The sequence below is a fragment of the Camelina sativa genome, chromosome 13 (assembly GCF_030686135.1).
Source record: "Camelina sativa cultivar CO46 ecotype springtype chromosome 13, ASM3068613v1".
Taxonomy (NCBI): domain Eukaryota; kingdom Viridiplantae; phylum Streptophyta; class Magnoliopsida; order Brassicales; family Brassicaceae; genus Camelina; species Camelina sativa.
In genome coordinates this window covers 20,371,032-20,395,099 of record NC_141892.1, presented here as the reverse complement: position 1 = coordinate 20,395,099, position 24,068 = coordinate 20,371,032, and the positions used below count along the sequence as shown (strand labels likewise).

The 24,068-nt window shown below is 33.4% G+C and overlaps 4 protein-coding genes and 3 pseudogenes across 7 annotated transcripts; 4 read left to right on the top strand and 3 right to left on the bottom strand.

Annotated features, from left to right (window-relative positions):
- Nucleotides 1-1,638: 1,638 nt before the first annotated feature.
- On the bottom strand, nucleotides 1,639-3,941 carry LOC104736976 (uncharacterized). The gene is made up of 3 exons (XM_010457072.3): nucleotides 3,521-3,941; nucleotides 2,206-2,286; nucleotides 1,639-2,109 (listed from the first exon to the last, which is right to left on the bottom strand). The coding sequence occupies exons 1-3, from the start codon at nucleotides 3,677-3,679 to the stop codon at nucleotides 1,777-1,779; spliced, it is 573 nt and encodes a 190-aa protein (XP_010455374.1). The 5' UTR covers nucleotides 3,680-3,941; the 3' UTR covers nucleotides 1,639-1,776.
- Nucleotides 3,942-5,221: 1,280 nt separating this feature from the next.
- On the bottom strand, nucleotides 5,222-8,351 carry LOC104736975 (transcription factor TT8-like). Of its 2 annotated transcripts, XM_010457071.3 has the most exons (7): nucleotides 7,999-8,350; nucleotides 7,663-7,914; nucleotides 7,185-7,281; nucleotides 6,943-6,957; nucleotides 6,793-6,849; nucleotides 6,275-6,551; nucleotides 5,222-6,183 (listed from the first exon to the last, which is right to left on the bottom strand). In XM_010457071.3, exons 1-7 carry the CDS (start codon nucleotides 8,133-8,135, stop codon nucleotides 5,453-5,455), a joined length of 1,566 nt encoding a protein of 521 aa, XP_010455373.2. In that variant the 5' UTR covers nucleotides 8,136-8,350; the 3' UTR covers nucleotides 5,222-5,452. The 2 variants fall into 2 exon arrangements, with proteins under 2 accessions (XP_010455373.2, XP_087336509.1); XM_087480383.1 differs by lacking the exon at nucleotides 6,943-6,957 and having other exon boundaries at nucleotides 7,999-8,351.
- A 1,821-nt stretch (nucleotides 8,352-10,172) lies between these two features.
- Nucleotides 10,173-12,334, top strand: LOC104736973 (UDP-rhamnose/UDP-galactose transporter 5-like; annotated as a pseudogene). Its single transcript, XR_015577534.1, has 6 exons — nucleotides 10,173-10,385; nucleotides 10,530-10,691; nucleotides 10,777-10,962; nucleotides 11,058-11,258; nucleotides 11,342-11,495; nucleotides 11,755-12,334. The product of XR_015577534.1 is annotated as a UDP-rhamnose/UDP-galactose transporter 5-like (transcript).
- Nucleotides 11,755-12,334, top strand: LOC147929761 (UDP-rhamnose/UDP-galactose transporter 5 pseudogene; annotated as a pseudogene). Its single transcript, XR_015577533.1, has one exon. The product of XR_015577533.1 is annotated as a UDP-rhamnose/UDP-galactose transporter 5 pseudogene (transcript).
- A 62-nt stretch (nucleotides 12,335-12,396) lies between these two features.
- LOC104738325 (small ribosomal subunit protein uS13z/uS13y/uS13x) lies at nucleotides 12,397-13,947 on the bottom strand. Its single transcript, XM_087480384.1, has 4 exons — nucleotides 13,781-13,947; nucleotides 13,288-13,448; nucleotides 12,773-12,961; nucleotides 12,397-12,683 (listed from the first exon to the last, which is right to left on the bottom strand). The coding sequence occupies exons 1-4, from the start codon at nucleotides 13,781-13,783 to the stop codon at nucleotides 12,578-12,580; spliced, it is 459 nt and encodes a 152-aa protein (XP_087336510.1). The 5' UTR covers nucleotides 13,784-13,947; the 3' UTR covers nucleotides 12,397-12,577.
- On the top strand, nucleotides 13,798-21,806 carry LOC104738324 (uncharacterized; annotated as a pseudogene).
- On the top strand, nucleotides 21,332-23,245 carry LOC147929760 (uncharacterized). The gene is made up of 2 exons (XM_087480137.1): nucleotides 21,332-21,879; nucleotides 21,972-23,245. Exons 1-2 carry the CDS (start codon nucleotides 21,851-21,853, stop codon nucleotides 23,137-23,139), a joined length of 1,197 nt encoding a protein of 398 aa, XP_087336263.1. The 5' UTR covers nucleotides 21,332-21,850; the 3' UTR covers nucleotides 23,140-23,245.
- The last annotated feature ends 823 nt before the right edge of the window (nucleotides 23,246-24,068 follow it).

Genomic DNA, 24,068 nt, shown 5'->3' with positions numbered 1-24,068 from the left:
CTCATTGGTGATGCCAATAGGAAGTTTAAAACATGTCATGGAATAGATAGGCATTGCAAGACCCACTGATGTAATCAAAATCTCTTTTCCTGCTTGTGATAGGTATTTCATTTTCCATGACGAAGTTCGTTGTGAGACTCGCTGAATAATGTAATCAAACATCACCTTTTTTTCTTCCCAAACTGCTCAGGAAGCCCTAGATACTCCCCCCCCCCCCCCCCCACCATGATTCGGAATCCCAAGAATGTGTTTGAGCTTATTTTGCAATTGATCATTCACTCTCGAGCAAAAAGTTATTAGTGATTTACTTGTATTTATCTGCTAGTCGAAGTAGTATTCATAGACCTCAAAGACCTCCTTAAGAACACGGCAATTCGGCATGTTTGCTTGACAGAAAAATAAGAAGTCATCAGCAAATTGTAAATGTGTGATTGTTGGTACACCATTTTCTATGTGAACGCCACGAATATCCCCTGAAGCAACTCTGGATCGGATTAAGTGTGACATTTTTTACATTTCAATAATAATAATGGTATCTAGGTCTTCAGTTAAGTGCAATGCTTTGCATTTCTCATCATTAACATTCAGGGTCCGAATAATAACTGCGGATTTACTAGTGCGGGACAAAAAAATTTGATAGTGCGGTACGGTTTAACTGCGGTACGTGCGGGACAAATGTATTTGCGGGACAAGTGCGGTTATTCCAAATTAAGCGGTACAAAATAATGTTTGATTGGTAAAAAACAATTTGCGGTACGGATTTTAAATTATTTTATTAATAACTAATATAATTATATATTTTCATTTTTTACTAATAAATAAAGTTTTGATTTCTGAATTTTAAATACCAAAATTTATTAAAAATTAAAATTTGATTGATAAAAATATTATTGTGGTTCACAATTAAGAGAATTTTTATGATTTATTTGTATATGTGCTTTTTTGAAAGATAAGTGTCATCTATATCTAGCAAATATAAGTGACTTAAAAAAAATGAAAATTTTAATTTGACATAAATTTTTTGCTTTGTTTTAAATCTTTTTTTATCATAAAGCTAATTATTTAATAATTTATAAATAAATAATGAAGTAACTTTATCATTAAAAATACACATTTAGAAAAGTAAATTATTAATTCTCATAACAGTATTAAATATTTTTATTAGTCATAAATTAAACAGAAAATAATATATTAATATTTATTTTTATTTAGTGCGTATTTGGAAACAAACCGCTACATAATTGATAGTCACATATGTAGCTGCGGTCCGAGTGTTAAATAACTCCCCTTGAAAAAACGCTAATTGACTTTTTCACTTTTTTAAAAAACGCAATGACAACTCTTTTTTTTGTGAATGGTGAATTAAACAGTTTTTAAAAAAACACACTTAGAAAACCGCAAATGTTACCATTCATGGCCTCAATATCGTAATGATCCTATGTTTTGGTGGTTCTTCTAAGAAGAGTACGTTGGTAATTTTTGCTTTCTCCTTGTTGGATACAAGCCGCAAAATTATCTATATCTATCCTTTACGCATAGGTCAAAGTTATGACAGCAACCATTTGCTAGTTGGTCATAAGTAGTTTAACACATGAAAAGTTACAGAGTTAAACAAGTGAAAAGAATCAGACACGATGATTTACATGTGACCTAACCAAATTACCAACACAAACCACCTCCAAGATAAGAATCAATTGTTACATTATGAAGAATCAAACCGAGTTTTTGTATATAGATCAAACATCATTAAACAAGAGTGTATTATGATCACAGTTCTTATTCTGCATGCATATCCATTGAAGAATCAATAGAACCTGGAGAGTTAGATCCCCTGTTCAGTTCACTGCTTCTGGCTCCGCCAGATGTGTAGCCTCCCTGCGGAATTTGGTAGTTCTGAAGACTACGCCGTATTGGGCTTGAAAGGGCGTTTGAGAAAACCGAGTTCTTGGCCTGGTTCTCACATTGCTCAGACCGAACCACTGGAGCAGCTATTGGGCAAGAGGTTCCTGAAGAGGCCATGAGCCCAGAATGTGTGATATGCATTGTTGGCAGCGGTGGCGGTGCTCTTGGGGACATTGGGGGCTCCTCTGTGCAGCATTCGAGCTCACTCTGCATTGGGGAAACCAGACACTCAATCAAGAACAGGAAACAAAATTTGCCAGAATTTCAGATTAGAGTAGATAAATATATAAGAGTCATATGAACCTGAATATAATTAACTATATCCATAGGTGTCACTCTTGACCCTGCTTCTTGTTGTCTCCATATCCATTGGTACAGTTTTTCCTAAAATATGCAACACAAAGCTTGGGTTAAGGGTGCATATAACTTATATGCTTCTCTTAAGCCATAACCTATTTCACATAACTATCCCATGCAGTATGTCATCTTCCAAGTACAGGTTTCACATCACTACTCAATTAAGCCCATATTAAGTAGAAATTTCATTACACCAAAGAAAGACAAAAGCAGACAACACAATATTACTCTAGTCGTCAACATCTTAAGAACAGACGAATACAATCACACTCAATATAGTGATAAGCCAATCAGACTACTGTTCAATTCAAGTAACTAAGAAGTAGCGCTAGAGTTGAAGCAAATGAGATAGCTAGACAACGATAGGGATGTTCTGACAATTGTTTTCTTTATAGTCAGACCCGTTGTAATGTAGGAAAAGAACAAAGAGACACGAGAAGACTACTGTTGAAGTAAATTGGGGAGCTAGACAAGGATGGGATGTTCTGACGCAAGGTGAAAAAGATGGAAACGCATCAATGTAGGTTGGAAACAAGGCTCCAGAGAAACTATTCTTATTTCATATCCATCTTCAAGCTTCATAGCCTTTATTTTTCTTTGTCATCAACTAAATTTCATATTATAAATAACAGTTCTAAATGTTTAGACAGAACACATCACATAAAGGAAAGATATTGGAAGGAGACTCAACTTGATAAAAAAAGAGGCTAACAGATAGCTTTGTTAAGGCTGAAGGGAAGCTAAAGAGACTTAGAGAATCCAAAAGAAGAACACAAAGAAGCAATCAAAAACACTGGTTTACAAAATCTGAATCATTCTTTGTTTAACGATATAGCTACATAAAAACATAACACCTATAAACCATGGAAACTAGAAAGAAAGATGCATTGACTTCATTGGCAATTGAATGAACACAGAGGCACTTCAACAAAAAAGAGAAAAAGGACAAATCATTATGTACTAACACAAGTCCAGAAGAAGAAAAGATGAAATCTTTTCTTCCCAAAGTGTTCCAATTGAACTCAAGAAGTCATAAGAAAATAAACAAGAAACACCAAAAGCAGAACGAAACACATAAGATTACATCGAACACCAAACAGATTAGGTAGAAATGATGAAATTAACCACTCGAATCAAATTGGATTGTACCCTAATAGATAAAAAATCAAAACTTGGAACAGGGGAACACAGTCACACACAAACAGAGAGAGAGAGAGAGAGAGAAAGAGGGTAAAAGGGGTTAAAAGAATCATCAATATACCAGACCATGGCGTTCACCGGCTTGAAAAGATAGTTTCTGGTGATTCATAGACTGAGTATAAAGCTGAGATAAAGAGTTTGCGGCGGTGCGAAACGAAGCGTAAACAGTCCGATCTACCTCATCGAGGCTCGTCGCTGTAGATTTTCTCTTCTTCCCCATCTCTTTCGAATTGGGTTGTCGCCTATTAATATTAAAAATATATTACACAGCCGCCACGATCCCGTCGGCGATGATGACGGATTCGTCGATTCGTCTCTGTAAAAGACGATCGGAGATTGATTGGATTATGAAAAAGAGGAATTGGGCAAGAGAGAAGGGTACTTTCACTTTATACGAAACGGCGAGAGACTAAAACAAACAAGGTTTGGTTTTTTTTCTTTTTTTTTTTCTTTTGTTAAATATCTTATTTATCAAAGTTTATATCAAATTTGTTTACCAATTTTGAGTTAATAATAACGAAAGAAAAATATATTTAACAGAGGTGGTAAAAGAAAAATATATTTAACAGAGAGAAGAGGAGAATTTACAAACCTGTAAAAGGATAGATATATAAGATGTTTATAAATCTATAGTTTAAATATATACTTTTCTGAATAAATGTTAGGATACATATCTTTAGAAAACTAGTTTTTTTTTTTTTTGTAATACTGACAAAAGAAAATTTAAGGTATGTTTTACTAAATGAATATTTTATACGATTGCTTTAAAAACCTAAAACAGTTTAAATGGACTTTTCATAATTAATTTGCAAATATTTTTTTTTGATCAAAGGAAGAACTTCAACCTTAAATACCACTTTTCTTATCTAAAAAATGTAGCTTTTCTTTTTTTGTTAAATGAGACCCAAAGGCCAAAGCTACTATTCCATCAAATTCCTTTTGAGAACTGGTCCTTACAGTCATATATACTCATAATGTAAGGCCGTCTAAGAGGTTATTTGTCAATTGTATGCCAAGATAGTGTATTGACAACAGATGCACTTAAGTGGCATTTGCTCTCCAACTGATGAGCAAAACGAAAGTTGTCACCTTTTCTCCTCCTATTTTCTGATTTTTTTGTGTGTGTGGGCAAAATCCTCTTATTTTCTGACAGTATCTATTTTTCTAGCCAAATTGTTATGCTTTCATCTTACTTTCAAACTATTTTTTTTCGTAGTTTCTCACTTCTTTACTTCTCCTTGTTTCTTGTTTATCATATTCGGTTTGTTAATCTCTGAGGTTGGTTTAATTTCTCAATTCTCATCAACTTCAAGAACGACATTGGATGATCATCACTAATCACATTAGATATGTGAGTCTTTCTTTCTCACTGATTTAGTTTTTGGTTCAGCTTGCTTGAATTTTAAAACAAAACCGATTTTGAATCTAATTTTAGTTTAAATCGGTATTATTTATTTCTGAAATTAAAACCGGTTTGACCTTGGTTTATCTTGACCCTGACCATCAATTTTGGTCCAAGTAGATAACTTTGGTTAATAAATGAAGTTAACGTTGATTTCTAAACTCTACGTACAGTTCATATCGAAATCAAATAATCGAATGGGTCAGTCCAATGTTAATTAAGCATCCTTCTAAGTGGACACACAAACTTGTTTACATTTAAATAAATTTTTTGACGGTAATATTTTTTTGAATTAAAACTGCAAAGAAACTGATCTATTTGTATCCATCCAAAATACGATGTCTTGGTTGCAACTGAAACTGCATCCAAATATAGCATTCATATAAAGTATTAAATTGGACAAACGAACAACATGACATCTAGTACATTTGCATTTATATGTTGCCTCCGTACTCCTACTCGGAACAACCGGGGCCTATATATGTAAGTAACTGATCATATTGCAAGATACGTGAGGCTAAAACAAAAATACGTTTAGTTATCCTTATCTAGAGTTGGCATCAACGAAAAGTTAGGATCTATAGATTAGTATTAATTATGTATAATGACTTGGTGGATGGCTCTTTTGACCTCAACGATGCTTGCTTTCTTCCCTCTTACTTTTGCCCTTATCTCCGCCTCGAAATCACCGTCGTTCACGGCGGTATGAACCGAGCTAGTCTCTATACCAAGATCATGAAGAACCTGAAGAATGTCAAGCAACAAACCATCTCGGTACTCACATCTCATCTCTAACAAAACATCGCTCTCTATGATGGAAACCTCCACCTCCTCCGATGTTTTTCTCTTACAAGTACGTGTCCGCTTATGTTGTTTATCGTGATGAGTAGTCTCAAGCTCGTGTACTCTCTTTCTAAGATGATTTACGTACTCGATAGTGTCTCCAAGGATTGATACTTTATCCATCTTGGTCATAAATGGAACCATTGATCTCAACGTTGTGAATTTCTCGTTCAACTTCTCTCTCCTTCGTCGCTCTGCCACTACGTGGTTCAGGTCTTCTCGAGGAAGACTCTTTTCTTTAGTGTTGTCATGGAGGAAAGGAACTCTCAAGATCATGTGTTTGAGCATCCATTGCGACTCCACTCGCTGATGGTCTTTGACATTCTCAGCCCTCCACGTGGAAAAAGATGATTGGACGTAAGAAGATGTGGAAACTGAATCTGAAAGAAGACTCGTGGGATGCGACATGAGAAGTGTTGTTACTGTCTGAGAGTAAATTCCACCTTCCTCCATTAAGTTCATCATGTCCATGTGTGTATCTATATATATAACATACAGATGATAAGAGTGTTAGATACAGCAAAGAATAAAAATATATAAGCAGCTTAACTGCGTAAGGTATATATATACCTAACGTGTGGGTTGATTCTATATGAAGATCAGAGCGTAGATTTTGATTGGAGACGTTGTCATCATCAGGAGAGCCAAACCTCATCTCCTCTGACATTGTCATCTCTTCTTCTTCTTCTTCTTCTTCTTCTTCTTCTTCTACTTCTGCTTCTTCTTCTTCTTCTTCTTCATGCACTTCGTAGGTGGAGTGTTCAGAAAGAGCAGGCTTTGGGATCGAATTAGAGTAGCCAATGAAGAAACTCTTTACTAGCTCAACAAACTCTACGTCTTCTTTTACCTTCACACACAAATATAACAAATCATGCATCCATGATCCACCAACCTTAATTATCCCTTCCATATTTTAACATCATTATATCTAGCTAGGCTTTTTAAAACAAAACTTATGCACAATTTAAAATTATTATATATATGTTACCCCATATGTAATTATAATATAGGCTATTTTTACTTTTTTTATATATATGTCTCATTAACAAGGGAATAATAAAGAGAGATGTACATAAACACTATTATACCTTCTTCGTTGTGCCAAGTTCCACAACACCATTAAGCATGGGAATACAAACCACTGTCTGCGTTTTTTCAAATTACATTTTTTCATCAGAATACAAAATAAATGTGTAAACGATACTAAAATGAGTTAAATAATAAAGAAAAAAATTTACCTGAATTTTGGCACTCTTAAGTATTAATTATATTGACCGACGTAAAAGGAGCATCCCAAAAACAACAAGAAAAAATTAATTAATTTGAGATAATATATAAAACTGTATTACTAAATATATAGGTATAGTCGTATAGACGTAGATAGATGCGTACTGTTAGTGTACACATAACACATAAATAGGTAAATAGTAGAGATGCATATAGTATAATTGTTGAATGGATAAAAATAAAATTTATTTACCTTAGCGAGAATAGCCCTACAAAACGTTTTACTGTCAACCTCATTTGCACCACTTAGCCATACATGCTTCCTCTTCGCATACGCTTTTCCTGGCATCCTACAAAAATTACTACTTCTCACATTTATATTTTTACCACATAGAGGAAAGCATTAAGTATACCCATAACTAACCCATTTTGTTATGCATTTATGTAATATATTTTCATGCTTCTACTTTAGATAATCAATCACACCAAACAATGAGAATCTCAACGGTCCCAATTATGTTCATCAAAATGGAGTGTGTGTGTGTACATTTGACGTTTTCATTAAGTCACATTCCTTTTCTTATTAAAGTAACTCAACCTCCTCAGTTTCTCTTTAATGTCAACACAAAATTTTGTGATTGCATTTAACACACAATACTATTTTTGTCTTCACTTACAGAAGAAAAATAGTGACCAAATTAAGAAACTTGAGTAGAGAGAAAGTTATGTACCCTGAAGGAGGAGAAAAAGAGAAAGAGACACACATTAGATAAAACCATTCAGTCTCCGTCAAATCCTCCGGCGACAATGCGGTGCATGCTCTCGCTTCCGACGTTGACTCTCCCGCTAAAAGCGTCTCGTAAAGCTCCCTCAGCTGTTGGCTCCTCTCTAGTGTAGCCTCTTCTGCCGTCACCTCCGCTGGTTGAGTTGTCTTTCTCGTCTTTATTGCACCGTTATAGTATCCATTCCCCCACACCAATACCCTAAAAATATTGTTTTGTTACATATTGAAATATAGATAGTATGGTTGTGTTGTGAGAGATGGATGAAATAAATAAGATACGAACCGTTGTTGAGGACAAAATTGCCAGAACAGACTATAAGTCCACTCCACAGATTGAACCGCTTCCTTAAGCAGCCCTTGAAGCTCCCTTTTCTCAGCTCCGGCAGATTTCTCTGTCGGAATAATACTTGATCCATCCATCAATTCCCGGAGATGAAAACTTGTGTGAGACCTCTCTCTTTGATAAACAGAGTAAAATATAATAATTTACAACTTTGAAGGGTTGTTAAAATATAAGACGAAGATATATATATATATATATATCTACTCTCATAAACTATTTCGATTGATGGTGATTTAAAATGGTATGGGACCACATATTTTGCAAATATGCATGTATACATGCGATCTTAATGTTTTTGCGACAGTTGACATAAGTAGAGTTGTGTAATTTAGTTCAATATATTCCTTGTATATATATGAATGCATGACCAAAACTTAAAAGATGTATTCAAAATTGACTTTTGAGTTTTCTGACTGGTTGGTTCACCAGACGTTGGATAAGAAAGTAGTATATATATACAAGTGAAATAATGAAAAGAGATATGTATTTTGTATACGTGTCGTCCACTAATTGGACAAATAAAATTGCAAAGAATGGATATTTTTTTATTATGTTATTTAAATGTTTTTGTTCAGAAAGGCATAACATATTGTAGTAGATAAAATAGCTAACTGACAAACAATAGAAAACAGACGTTGCTTTGACTAGTGTTACTGCTACAAGAAGCAAATAAATTATTTCGTTTTTTACATATTTCTTTTTAATATATTCAGCAAAATTATGCATGGATAAAAATGTCAAATTTGAGAATTATTGGAGGAACATTATTATTCTTTTAATAATGATCAAAAGAGACGTTAACAAAATGGGGAATGGTAGAATTGTTGACCTGACCGGTAAGTAAAGAACGAAGAAAATGGTTTGGTGTATTAAAGGAGAAGAATGAGATGTTTCACACAATTTGAGTTCCTAATTTAAAATTGATGTTAATTTGCTAGCCAAGTAGCTAGCCACTATGGTTTCCAATTAAATAATGTCTTATAAAATCATATTTTGATAGATATATAATTATAGATATAAACTGATACGTACACATGTGAGTACGACATACAGTCGGGGTAATCGTATGGATATGGGTAGTGTAGACCTGGTTAATTAGACAAAACCAACATTGAATGTTTCTTGGCTTGTTTTGTCGACAAAAATAAATGTTGCTTGGATTTTGCTTCTGTGTTCTGTTTATTACTTACTCTTTTTTTTTCTACTTCTGAATTAGTCTTTCACCAGCAATTATGTATCTCTGACGGCCACGTGGAGTGATTTATTGTTGCTTCTGTATCTTTGTTTTTTTTTTTTAAACGTATATTGTTAACTTATTTCTTATTGAAGATGACGATTCAAATACCAAGAACAGAAAAAAAAACAATATGCTTTTTTATATAGAAATGAGAGACTTGAGTTATTCAAAAAAAAAAAAAAAAAAGTGATTTAGTACATAAAGGAGAGATTGGTCACAAATGTTACCAAGCTAAAACCCAAGTTCTTCTATTTCTCAAGTGACAAGTCGTACCAATTATAACAATCTGAATTCTATACTTCGCGTTCTTTGAAAATGACATTAGCCGAAAGTGTTTTAGCAAAGCATTATTCGTTGGAATACAATATTTACAACGAATGAAAACTTGGAGGACCCGGGTTTATGATGAGAGTGAACTAATTGAAAAGTGGATCACATAGTTGAAGAAAAATAATGTATCATTGTAGAGATACTAACAAAAAAATTCACTTTCGGTCTACTGTGTTTTAGACCAGGTCCAAACCGGCTGGTAGGACATGTAAACCCATGATGTGGTCATTAATGTGGTTAAAGATTCACTGCTAAAGTCATCCCGTAAAGTAATCGGTCACGTATATGATACTGCGTACCGGGGTGAAGCGTCTGCGTATTTCACTTACGAGCTAGTGGAAGTTAATTACTTGACCATCCTTTTGCTCCAAAGCTTTGTGTGGAATTGTTCTCTGGCCATTTAAGGCTTCTATTGTGGTTGACAACATCACACCAAAGCAACTAAACCCACCTTGTTGGAAAGTAATATCGTGGTGTGATGCCTCCTCAAAGGAAACCATAAGAAGCACTTTTTACTCTTATCTATCTTCATATACACATCTTCATTAGTTTATGTTCAAATTGTTGCTTCCTTCTAAATATTTCGGTTATCTACAAATATAACAAACCGGAATTTATTAGATCTACCAAATCTCGGTTCGGTTCGGTTCTTAGAAGTTAGAAGTTAGAACAGAGGAAGAAAACAAACTAGAAAATGGTGATTTGTTAACAAATTTAGTACGAGAGTCATTGCGTCAATCTCTTAAGATCAATCACCAAGGTTATCATCTCCGATCTATCCTCTAATCCCAGACGATCACTTGTTTTTTTTTTTAATTTTTCATCTTGATCCGATTTGAGCAGAACTAACCAGTATTTGTTCATTCAAATCGAATAATTTTTATTCGATTTTGGCTCTGTGTAGAATGTGGGATTGAAGAAGAAGGTGTGAAGTTAAAACTTAAAACAATGGCTCCAGTTAAAAAAGCAGATAAGAAAGCAACACTAGATGCTGCTGCTTGGATCTTCAATGTTGGTATCATCATTGTTAATAAAGCTTTAATGGCTAGTTATGGCTTTAGCTTTGGTAATTTATTTCTACTTCATTCATTGAATATCCAAAGCTTGCTCTTTTTCACTAACCATGTGTGTACATTTTGATTTTAATGCAGCAACAACTTTAACTGGTTTACATTTCGCCACAACGACGTTGATGACACTTGTTTTAAGATGTTTTAGGATATATTCAGCCTTCTCATCTTCCATTTTCAGAGCTTCTTAAGTTTATTCTCTTTGCAAATTTTTCCATTGTTGGAATGAATGTTAGTCTTATGTGGAACTCTGTTGGGTTTTATCAGGTAAATTTGTGTTTTGCAAAAACCTATGCTTGAACGCTTTGATGTTGTTGATTTTTTTTTAATGGTGTTATCTTCTTCTGTTTTGGTTTTGTTAGATTGCAAAGCTCAGTATGATTCCTGTGTCATGCTTGTTGGAAGTAGTATTTGATAAGATTCGTTACTCGAGAGATACAAAACTTAGCATAGGACTCGTTCCTGTTGGTGTTGGTGTTTGCACTGTTACTGATGTTAGTGTTAATACCAAAGGTTTCGTTGGTGCTTTTGTTGCTGTGTGGAGTACTGCTTTGCAGCAATACGTAAGCTCTTTGATCTTTTGTTACATAACTTTCAACTTTAGACTAAGATTTTTACACGAAGTTACTCTTTTTTTCTATTGCAGTATGTACATTATTTACAGCGAAAGTACTCGCTTAGCTCATTCAACCTACTAGGTCATACTGCTCCAGCCCACGCTATTGATAGTCGGTCCATTTCTCGACTATTGGTTGACAGACAAACGAGTTGACATGTACGATTACAACTTTGCTTCTGTGGTAAGTGCTCGAAACACTCATATCATACTAAAACTCTATAGTTCAAAGAGTATTTCCAGTAGCTCATGTGACGTCTTGGATAAAATTAGCAATTATGTCCAATACTTGAAGTCATAGTTAGCCTGGTATCTTGACTATATCCTTATTTCAGTTATGACCCTTCATCAAATGAGTCTAAAATGAGTTTGTGATAGTATTTCAGTTGGCCTAGTATGAATTGTGTTCTTTTGTACATAATAACTTGATCATGATTTTGCAGATGTTTATTACCCTCTCGTGCACAATAGCGATCGGGACAAACCTAAGCCAGTTCATCTGCATCGGGAGATTTACAGCGGTGTCGTTCCAAGTCCTCGGCCATATGAAGACGATCTTGGTACTGGTAATGGGCTTCTTCTTCTTTGACAGAGATGGTCTAAACCTGCATGTCATTCTTGGCATGATTATTGCAGTATTAGGAATGATCTGGTACGGTAATGCCTCGTCCAAACCAGGCGGCAAGGAAAGGAAGAACTATTCTCTTCCAACAACCCGACAACAGAAACATGGAGCTGCTTCGGATTCTGATGAACTCCAAAGTAAAGTTTAGCAAGTAGTAAATGATCTGTAAGATCAGTTTCACACACGTAGCTTTTATATCTCTCAGTTTGAGTTATTCTTTCGTAACTGAATTATGTAATCCTGTAGAGCTCCTCACTTTTTTTGCCTGGGTACAACAATTTACCACATTTCTTTCATACGATGTACCAACTGACTCTGTCGTGAGGTTAATTCATATGCAATTGCTGTATGTATATCTTCTGATATTTGTAAATACCAATAGAATTGTTTTCTTTCGATTTTAAGACATGCAGAATCCGCTTAGTTATCTCTTTGCGGTCACAAAAGACAATACAGAGAGTAAGCTGGAAAATGTAAACAAATACTATTCATGGCACTGGAGTATCAAGAATGAAAACAAAGGAATTTGATCACATAAAAAGCCCAAAAACCGTCACACAAGAAGGTCCTAGTACGAAAAAAAAAAGAAGAGGTCCTTATGAAGCATCCAAAACAGTAATAAGTAGCAACATTAGCTAAGCTTAACGCTTCTTTGAAACACCAACAGTCTTTCCTCTGCGACCAGTAGTCTTGGTGTGTTGTCCTCTGACACGGAGACCCCAATAATGCCTCAGACCACGATGGTTTCTGTCAATTTGTCAAACATGAAAGAATCATTATCACCATGATTAGGCAAATTGTATAAGGATCAGAATAATTTCTCGGTTTCTAATTACCTGATCTTCTTGAGACGTTCAAGATCATCCCTCAGCTTCATGTCCAATGCATTGGAGACGACTTGGGAATACTTGCCATCTTTGTAATCCTTCTGTCTGTTCAAAAACCAGTCTGGTATCTTGAACTGACGTGGGTTAGCAACAATGTTCATGAGGTTATCAATCTCGGCAGCAGATAACTCACCAGCCCTGTCAAAATATACATCAAATAAGACAACCATCTCCACAAATTAGCCCAAAAAAACACGATTTGCATTGGAGACTAAACAACAATATTGAAACTGTAAGTCTCCAAGAAAGCATAAATCTTTTTATGCTGAACCATACTACACCTCTCAACAAGCTTTGCTATTTTAATTACTACTTTCCCAGATAAGAGAGAGAGAACTTGAAACTGTACTCATATAAACATTAATCTCCAATCACAACAAAGATATGATCTAGACCTACACGAATCTATATATCAGATGCCCCAATCCATATTCAGTTCCGCAAGCTAAAGAAAAGGGTCAAACCTTTTGTTCATGTCGACATCAGCCTTCTTGCAGACAATGTTGGCCAATCGCCTCCCAATACCTTTGATAGAGGTAAGGGCAAACATAATCTTTTGCTTACCATCAACATTGGTGTTCAACACACGAAGAATGTGCTGAAACTCCTCATTTGCAACCAGAGACTACACAAACCATAACACAATTCAATTAACCCATCAGCAAAATTTACATAAACTAGCAAAAAAAATTACAAACTTCACAAATTCCAGAACATAAAAACTCCAACTTTCTAGAAACTAACACGAACTTTGTAAATCAGATTAAAAGATAACATACGAACTATAGATTCCAGAAACTAACACAACCTAACAATGATTTATCTCACACTGTTCATTGTTGAAACAGTGGATTCGAACCAAGTAGATGAATCTAAAAGCTAGTTTTTTTAATGGCAGATCGATGGATGGAGAACATTTCGGACGAAGTAAATGAGAAATTAGAAAACCCTAATTACCATTTTGATTAGCAGAGATGAGGTTAGTGAGAAGAAGAATAAGAAGAAGCCGTCTTCGAGGAGTAAACGATCGCTGGGGAGAGTGAAGAACAAAAAAGAGGTCTGCTAGGGTTTTCCCAATGATTTATATATGTGATACATTCGTAGGGTTATCATAATCCTAAAATACTCAAAGACCATTTTACCCTTATTATAAAATAAACCATTACTCTTGTTAATTTTTGAGGTTTTTTTAAATTAGAGTTATTTAAAAGTTTTTTTTTTTTTTTTTTTTTTTTTTGTTATGGAACAGTTATGAAAATAGCAAAAGGTTTTTTTCAATAAATTTTATAAATGAACTAATGAAGTCATTTAACATCTAAGTTAAACTAAATTATAAACTCAATATCTTTTTCTTGTCAAAGATAAACTCAATATCTTAAAACTAGCTAGTCCAAAACATTTTAATTTTTTAATCATTAATCATAATCTTAACCTAAGTTAATCATGGATTTGAAATTTAATATCATTTTTAAGAATTCATTTGTATAGACTCACTCAACAAGACATAATGAAACATCAAGAGTTTGTTTGTCTCTAGCTCATAATTCAGGAGGAGATCGATATACAGTATATTGGCTCAAAATCATCTCTTAGTACGTAGTTCCTTTGGACACTCAAAAAGGCATGGAACTGTTAAGCGTTATAATAAAGAGAAAAAAGAGTGGGGATTTGCCCAAATGCTTCCTCTTTCGAAGTTTAACGATCCCGAAAATGGGTACACCGATGGAGATGCTTGTATCATTGGGATGGAGATATTTGTAATAAAGCCTATAGAGAAAGTGGAGATAGTTGTTTTCACACAAAACCCACCAAACAATAAATTCACCTGGAAAATCTCTGATTACTAGATACTAGGAGACCAAAAATATCGTTACTCGGATGAATTTCTGGTTGGAGATAGAAAATGGTGAGTTTGAATTCACGAATATAAATTTACTCAGTTTTTGTTAGTGATCAATGACGATCTATTCTTTTAATAAACATGGATATCCAACTTAACACCAATTGGTAATGAATAGAGTGATCCATGATCCTTATATATTACTCAAAGGAAAACATCCCAACCAATGTGGGATTCTAATAGGCTTTTTCGAAATGTGGGTGAGAAACTATTTTTTTGTGGGAAATTTTTTATTGGATTTAACCATAGGCTCTGATACCATATTAGTAGTGGGCCTATCTCACTCCCAAAAGCTAGCTCAATAGAGCAGGATTGCCACACATCTGTAGTGTGACAATTCTCACGCTCAGGGATGGACATCTGTAGCGTGAAGTTTGTGGAACTAGACATCCAAGGGTGGTCCACAATCGGAAATGGACCTAGGCTCTAATACCATATTAGTAATGGGCCTAACTAACACCTAAAAGCTTGCTCAAGAGAGGAGGGTTGCCACACACCATATATATTTCCCAAGAATCACAAACCCAACCGATGTGCGAAATTGATTATTGGGCCTAACCATGGGCTCTGATACCATATTAGTAATGAGCCTAACTCACTCCCAAAAGCTAGCTCAAGAGAGGAGGGTTGCCACACCCAAGAATCACAAACCCAACGGATGTGGGACAATATTCTAATATATTTTAGTTGATGTTATTATTTATTTAAAGGAGAATGAAGATTAGTCTAAAGGGTGACAAAGATATAAGAGCACTTTCAGTCTATGTTCAAGCGATGGCATATCTGCCTAATGCGGTAACTTCTAGTACTTATGCAAAGCTAAAACTTCGGCTACTAAATAAATAAAAAACTCTAACCACATTGAGAAATGCGCTACGAATTAAACTTCTTTTTCTGGTTTTTGCAAGATAGGCAGTAAAAATGGATATGATCATCCTTAAAGACTGACAATGTGATGTTTTTGTATAGTTTTTCATTTTTATTCAAGAGAGAATCAAGACGGATCAGGGGTATCTGAATTAATATTTGTGGAGGATCTAAATGATGAATCAAAAGGGTACCTTGTGGAAGACACCATCGTTCTTGAAACTTAGTTGATTTGTGTCACTGAGACTAAGTTCGTTGACTCCATCTAAAGACTCTCATTACCTCTTTCTGTGTTTACATCTTTGTTTTGCAAGCAACTAATAGTCCAGCTCCTTTGGTAGTTTATTTTCTGTTTTATTGTTCATTTTTGGGTAAAATATGTTAATGACTGAGTCAAGCTGTGTCATGTGTGTTATGTTTTTTGTTTTTTTTTTGTTTTGGTTTTGTTATTAAATAATTTGCTTGAACATTCATGTAAAAGCAATGCTATTATTGTACCATGAACTCTCCTCACTTCCTCAAGAAAGGTGGAAGATAAGTATCACACCTATCACAAAACCTAAGGCTTGGAATGGTTGTATAGTATGTTGTGAAGCGGACAAAAGTCGGACCAGTCCACACTTAATTCAACATTCATCATTGTGGACCAGTATGCACTACTCCATCTACAAAAGTCCATCCTAGTCTACATTTGAAAAAAAAAACTATGTATTATATATGCCGATTATGTTATTGGTCCAACTTTTTCTGTTTACTCCTTACAACTTTCATACCAACATCATACAACTTCATAGTTCATACCAACAGTGAGACTCGGATACAAATATGTTTTTTCAAACTAGTTGTATCTGAGTACTGATTCAAATGAACAACAGGAGGTTGAGAGATAAGATAGATAATGTATTTCTGGGAAACATTTGAGAAAGTATTATTGATATATATGTTCTGTGAAAAAATGAAATAATAGATTTTGATTTATTATTTTTAAAACTATTTTTTATAAATTATTATTAATTATGACTACAAATTATTATTAATTATGACTACAAATGTTTTCTTTTTCTTTTGTACGCACCACTTCATACTATAGTCTGATTTTTTTGCCATTCATAATAGTCTATACTACAGTTTTACATGCTAAAACTAGAAAGTTACCCGTGTTGTACAATACGGGAAAATGTTTGCGTAAAATTTACTATAATTTCTTAGTTATAAAATAATAGTAAAAGTTTTATTTGATTTACTCTATGCATTTTATAATCTTTTACATTTAATTTACTTAGTTTTATAATCCGATTTCAATCCAGTACATGATACAATATTCAAATCTGTAAATTATATAAATTTAGTAAAATCCATCAAATAAAACAAAACACCTATTGAAGTGGTCGTGTTTAGAAATCTTGATTTAAATTTTTGATTTTTTTAGTTGTATATATTATATTGAATAAAATCTAATATATGTGATTTCTTAGATTTTAATAAGATTTCAGTGCGTCGATGTACAATACGAAAAAAATATTTAATAAATTAGATATAAGATTTTATATTTAAAAAATATAAGCAATATTGTATCTTAGTTTGAATATATATATATATATATATATATATATATATATATATATATATATATGTCATTATTTAACGATTTAGGGATGGAAATATTAACCATTCAAAGTCTAAAGAGGGGGTGTATTCAACTTGACATTTTAAGTGATTTGTATAAAATTTACAAATCTTATGTTTTTCAATCATGGATTTTAAAAAGTCCATAAAAAATCCACTGTTATTGAACTGATGATTTAAAAATATACTTTAAAATCCACTTTTATTCAAGACAGTTTGTGGATTTGGATTTGGATTTTAATAAGTTTTAAGGATTCTGGATGATTTGTTTAGTTAAAAATACAGAAATCAAAATTTCATGGTTTTAGGTGGGATTTGAAAGAATTTTACTATTAATCATATCAACTTCTCTAAAATCTATCAAAATTCCAAATTTCATAAATCCCATAAAATTCTCCAAAATCATGGTTTCAATACACCCCCTCTCAAACTCTAATATCCCAAAATTTCACTTACATGTTAAGTTATTTGACTGAATGCGATGTTTTTTTTTTTTTGAGAAAAGCTTTCTATTAAACTAGTTTAGGACCCGCCCGATGTGCGGGTTTAGAGTTTTTTAAATTAAATTAAATTTAACAAAAAATATAAAGCAAATATTTTTAGTAAGTAAAAACTATCTATAAAAGTAAATAGATACACCGAGGTATTCAATGTGATATTTGGCGTAAAAGATTTGATTATGTGGTTGAGACTATTAATCATGTTTTCTTTGAATGCTTTCGCTCTTGTGAAGTTTGGGATTTATCTTCGACTCCTGTCTCGTCAGAGGGTTTTTCATATGAGTTGGTGTACTCGAATTTGGATTTTGTTTTCTGGAGGGGTGGCTCTCAACAGTGTGATCCTGATCAACTTCTTCAATTACAATGAATTTTAAGGACAATCTGGAAGGTCATAAATAAAAACGTTTTTCAAGGTTTAGAGATCGAGGCGAATGATATAATTGCTCAGGCTTTTGGCGATAAGTTAGCATGGGAAGAGGCCCTATCTTTTACGGCGGTCATGTCAGCTCCATCTGCGTCTTCAGATGTCCAAGTTTCTTCACCTTGTTGCCAGATTGATGGTTCTTGGATAGCAACCAATGTGCATTCAAGATTGGGTTGGTGGTGTTGTGTTGGTGAGGAGTGAATCTTGTTGTTGGAGGCCAAGTGTATAAGACGGATCCCCTTCCCCCTGCATTCGGAGTTAGAAGCGTTCTTGTGGACCATGGAGTGTATACATGTTGTAGGGATCGCTTGTAACATTTCGAGATTGATTGTGCTAAGTTACTCACTATGGTGCAGTCCCCTGAAGATTGATTGTCCTTCTCCAACCTGCTCGATGAGTTTAACTCACTCGAGCCAACTATTCTCCATCTCTTGGATCCCGCGTGCGTCAAATTCGAAGGCGGATTGTCTTGCCCGTGCTTAGCGTTCTTATCTCTGAAGTTTCTTTTGTACACATTTTCTCTCTGGCTTAGGCAACTAACCGAATAATTTTCTTTTAATTTATTGTTTGGTTGATAAAAAAAAAGATACATTTTTTAGTTAAAGAAAATAGTTGTAGATGAGTTCAAAGGTTGACCAAAAAAAAAAGATGAGTTCAAAGTTATTAAATATATATATATATATATATATATATATATATATTTAATTCTTTTTGTAAGTATAAATAATATATAAAAGTAAAGAGATAAACTTTTAGTTAAAGAAAATAGTTGTTTTTTTTTTGCTATAATACACCAATGTATATCCATTTACAAATCTACTATCTACATTACCACTAAAAGTGTATCTGTACACACAAATATATTTTATTGTTAATATATACTCTTTAGTATTTACTACTACGAACAAATCGTCTTTATGAACACATTAAATAACTTATTATGTCTCTTTATTTTAATTTTTTTATAGTTACAAAAATGCATATGTGAATCTTACATACTCCTATCTTATATATTACAATAGCAATTTTTTTTAATAAATTATTTGATTGGTGAAAAAATATGAGACGATCTATTTTTTTTTTTACTTCAACAATGTCTTTCTTTATGTAAAGGTGAGTACTTACATTTTTGTAGAAACAGAAAATAGTTGTATAATTTTCACAATCACATTTTTTTATCTTATATAAAAAGTAATCCTATTTCTTTTAAAATTAGCAACTTAAAATTAAAATAAGTAAACAATCTTATAATTACAAATTTTATGATAATATATATATATATATATAATTTTCTTACAGTAATCTTTTCTAAATTTTAAAGCTGTTTTGAAAACTGTTAAAAACAAAATTTTGGAAGTTTAGAAAGACTTTTTTCTTTAAAAGATTTTAAATAAAATTAGTTTTTTTCTATCTTACTTTCATATAAAACCTTTTTATGGTAGGTTTTAAATTTTTACATTTTTATTTTTTAAAAATTTAATAAATTTAGAACTGACATGTGTCATTTCGAAGTTTAGAAATATTTTTTTGGTTTTCTTTTTTCTATTTTACTTTTATATAAAACCTTTTTATAGTAGGTTTTGAATTTTTACATTTTTATTTTAATTTTTTTAATAAATTTAGAATTGACATATATCAACATCTTAATGATACAATTAACACAAGTCACGATATTGTTAATGAGTAACTTTGACATCAAACTTTAAATAATAATTTATCCTAGTTGCCCAAATATGATTGGGCATAGTTCAAAATTATGGTAACTGTGCCAAAATTATGGTGCACAAATATGATTGGGCACAGTTCCGTATTTTCTATCCTAGGTTAATATTTCCTTCGTATTATAATTTTGAATTTTATGGTATATATATATATATATATATAATTTATCTTATAATTAGATTTTAAATAAAATAAAGTTTTATTTTATCTAGTTACTTTTATATAAAACCTTTTTAGGTTAGGTTTAGAAATTTTACATTTTTATCTTTTTAAATGTTAATAATGAATTGACATGTGTCAACATCTGAATGATATAATTGACATGTGTCACAATCTTATTAATGAGTAATTTTGTCATCAAGGTTTATATAATAAGATTGCAAAAGAGAAAATAAAACATACAAAAGCCAAACCAGGCTTTAAAGTTGTGATTGCAGGCCTTAGCCCAAGTAATAATGAGCACAGCACATTAACAACATAGCGAAATCTTAAAGTTGAACCATAGGAGAAAGCCTCGATAGGCGATGGAACAGTGAAAAGTCACCTTGGATCTGAGTAGATGGAGGAGAACCATTGTCGAAACATCGCAGAGGCGAGTGCAGAATTCAAAGCATTTTATGATGTGATCCTGTTCCGGATATGGAGTCAATGAGCCGCAAAAGAGCATCCATCATGCGATACTTCTGTCGGTGGAGTCTATTATTCCCTTCAGTCCATATGAAGTAGAGGGAGCACTGCCAAGCCAGCAGTGAGAGTCTTTTCTGTGGCTTTGGCTGGTGGAGCGAATGCATGTAGTTGACAGAAGGATCCCAAGAAGTAAGAGCCTGGATTCCACATCTATGTGTGGTTTAGGACCAGATAGACCAAGCGAAACTGCAAGTAAAGAAGAAATGGTCTCGACTCTCCGGATAAGAGTTGCAGAGGAGGCAAATCAGGCTTGTTTGGAAACCCCAACTGAGAAGATGATCTCAAGTCGGGCATCAATTGAGGATTAAAAGCCAAGTAAGAAAGTTGTGTTTTGGTATATCCCCGGAGATCCACACAGCTTTCCACATGGATTGATGTTCTTTTTTTTTGTCTTTGTTTTCGTAGATACTATGGTAGTGATTGGTGAAGAAAGAGAAAGCTGTACAAAGTGGTATAGCTTTAACTTTTACCAATCAAGTATAAAGCTGTACAAAAAAGTAGTCAACACAAACAAGATTAAAAAGCTGAATAAAAATTTCTGTATTTTTTAAATTATTTTAAAATGTAGATAATGTTTCAAAAATCACAATGCTATTGGTGGATGAGATTTTATTTTATCGAAAATAAATTTTTAACGAATTAAAATATAAATAGTCAAAGTGAAGCTTCTTCCTCCTATATATGTAACTAAAGAATCGATTCACATTTTGTAAACCTACTTCTTCTTTGCTCTTGTTCTAAAAATAATAATAATAATAATAATCTCTCAGCCTGAACTTGGGGGAAAAAAGTTAGAAGACATTCTTCCAGTTTCAAGTAACTAGAGCTAAGGTAAACTTTTATGTTATATTTATGTTATATTTTTTCTACAGTATGTCTAATGAAGGTCCTACCTAGCTCTTCACGTAGACGAAAGAATGTAAGTTACATATATATAACATAAGTAGTATATATATAATATAATAAATCTTTATATTCCATATGTGAGTCATTTTTATATATACATAAAAATATTTTTCACATTTTTTAGAAAGAAAATTGGTCACCTCTTGAAGAACGCGTTGTGCTTGAACTATATGAAGCTGAGCTTGCAAAAGTAGACTATAATACATATGGTGTAAAAAAACTTCATCGAAATCGTATATTGAGTGAACTGTTAAAGCGGACAGGGAAACATGTTGATAGTTGGATAAAGTTCAAAAACAAGATAGATACATTGAAGGGAACTTACAAAGAATGGGTCGACCTTATGGGTAAAACAAGTGTAAGTTCGAATCAGAGAACTGTAGTTATCTGTATGGATGACGATTTGTGGCAGTCGCGCGAGGTGGTATGCATATTTTTTGTTATTTTGAATTGTATGATATATTAAAAGTGTTTCTCTAGAAATTCTAAAATTTATATTGTTTTTTTCCATGATAGTAAAACAATTATGGCTTGTCACCGTCAACCGCCAAAACATTGGGATGCACTACAACGTATTTGTGGACAATATGATGTATCAAGTGAACATATGTATGATGTTGATGGAGCACGAAGAGAACTGTATGAAGAAGATGCAAGAGCTGATTTCAGTGGTGGTATTGGTGATGATGCTGATGAAGAAGATGTACGAGCTGACTACACACCTCAAACACATGAAGAAAATACTTATTTTCCAGATAACTCATTTACTGATCCACAAGAAACATATGAAGATGTTCCCTCTGCAGCAACACATGAGACATATGGAGATATTCCATTTGCATTGACAGAAGAAATCCACAATCGTTCAGGTAGACATACGACCCGTGTTGCACCATACAATATTGGACGAGGAGAAAGTAGTCAACGAAGAAGTAATTCACGAGTTCGTTCAGTTGGTAGTAGAGATCATGGGAACCGTAGAAGGCATCAATTTGAACGACGTGCGACTGTATCAACCCTGCGACCTGATAGGTACAGTCCTGAAGAATATGCAAAATTTAAAAATGCATTTGCTATACTAAATTCTTTACCAATTGAGAAGTACAAACCATTTTGGAAAGCATCAGTGAAGCTGCTTAAGGAGGATGCATGGTGGATTAATACATTTTTAGACACTTCTTTTGAGTTAGATGAAGATAGAATCCAATTTTTGGAATGTATAACTGAAGTGGATCGACTAGAAACCGTAACTCCTGCAAATTTGTCAAATTTTGTGTCACTTTTAAGTGGTTCAAGCGGCGGAAGTGTGCCATCATCAGGAAGGTCTGTGGGACATTCGTCAGGAAATTCTGTGGGACGTTCATCAGGAAATTCTGAATATAGGTTTGCTGAAATTCCACAGTTTCAACCATCTCCTGCTATGGGACAGTTATTTTCACCTCCGGGGGTAGGATTTAATATGCCTGGGCATATGATGGGTGCACCTTATGTACCGATGATGTTTCCTCAAGGATTTGATGGTTTTCCTTTCGTGTCCTCGTCACTTGCTACACAAATGATGCAAACATCAACATCCCCTGGAATTTTATTGTTGGGGCATCATCAACAATCGGTAGAATTTCAACTACTCAAATGGGAGAAACTAGTCAAGGAACAAGAACAAATTTTTCTCCTGGTTTTGTAACGCTAACTAGACAGTCAACATATACCGGATATAAGTTTGGTGCACCATCGGGAATTGGTACTCAACTACGATAGTTAAATTTTATTGATGATAGAACATCAAACAATCCCACTGATAACTAGAAACATTGAATAAACAATATGAAAAGTTTATGGTTTTTATTAATGTTTGTATAATATTTATATAACATATATTTTTCTATAATAAATGTTTGTCTACCACAATTTTTTTAGTCGCTTAACTTATTTTTTTCTTAATGGCTAGAAAAATCGGATAAATGAGTTGTACTCTCGGGGACTAAATAATCTAACACACGAAGGATTATGCGAATTATTTATGCTTGAGGACGAAGAAGTCGATGAGGTACTTGTTCAGCCAACGATGCATTATTATGAACGATATTTTTGTCGACAACCCATGCAAGCGGGAGCAGGACTAGGTTGGCTAAATATTAAACACCAGATGGAATATGATGATGCATCATGCTTACATGCAGTAAGGATGCCTCGAGGAATATTCCAAATGTTGTGTCAACTGATGGAAAACGAGTATGGATTAACATCAACAGAAAATATTAGCATTGAGGAAAGCGTTGCAATGTTTTTTTCTACGTGTGGTCATAATGAGGTTCAACGTACTGTAGCGAGGAATTTTGGGCGTAATCAAGAGACAGTCAATCGCAAATTTCATGAAGTGCTAAATGCGATGGAGCGACTTTCATTTTAATAAATTACTTCTCAATAAATATTTTTATTCTATAATACGTAAACAATTATTTTCAATTCATTATTGGATTATTAAATTTATGTACTTATAGTTTCTAAAATTTCCAAAAAAACTAAGAGTAAAACTTATACAAATATTTTTAATTATTGGAGTAGTATATTCTTATACTTTTTCTTTATATTGGAATGATTTAAATTTCATAA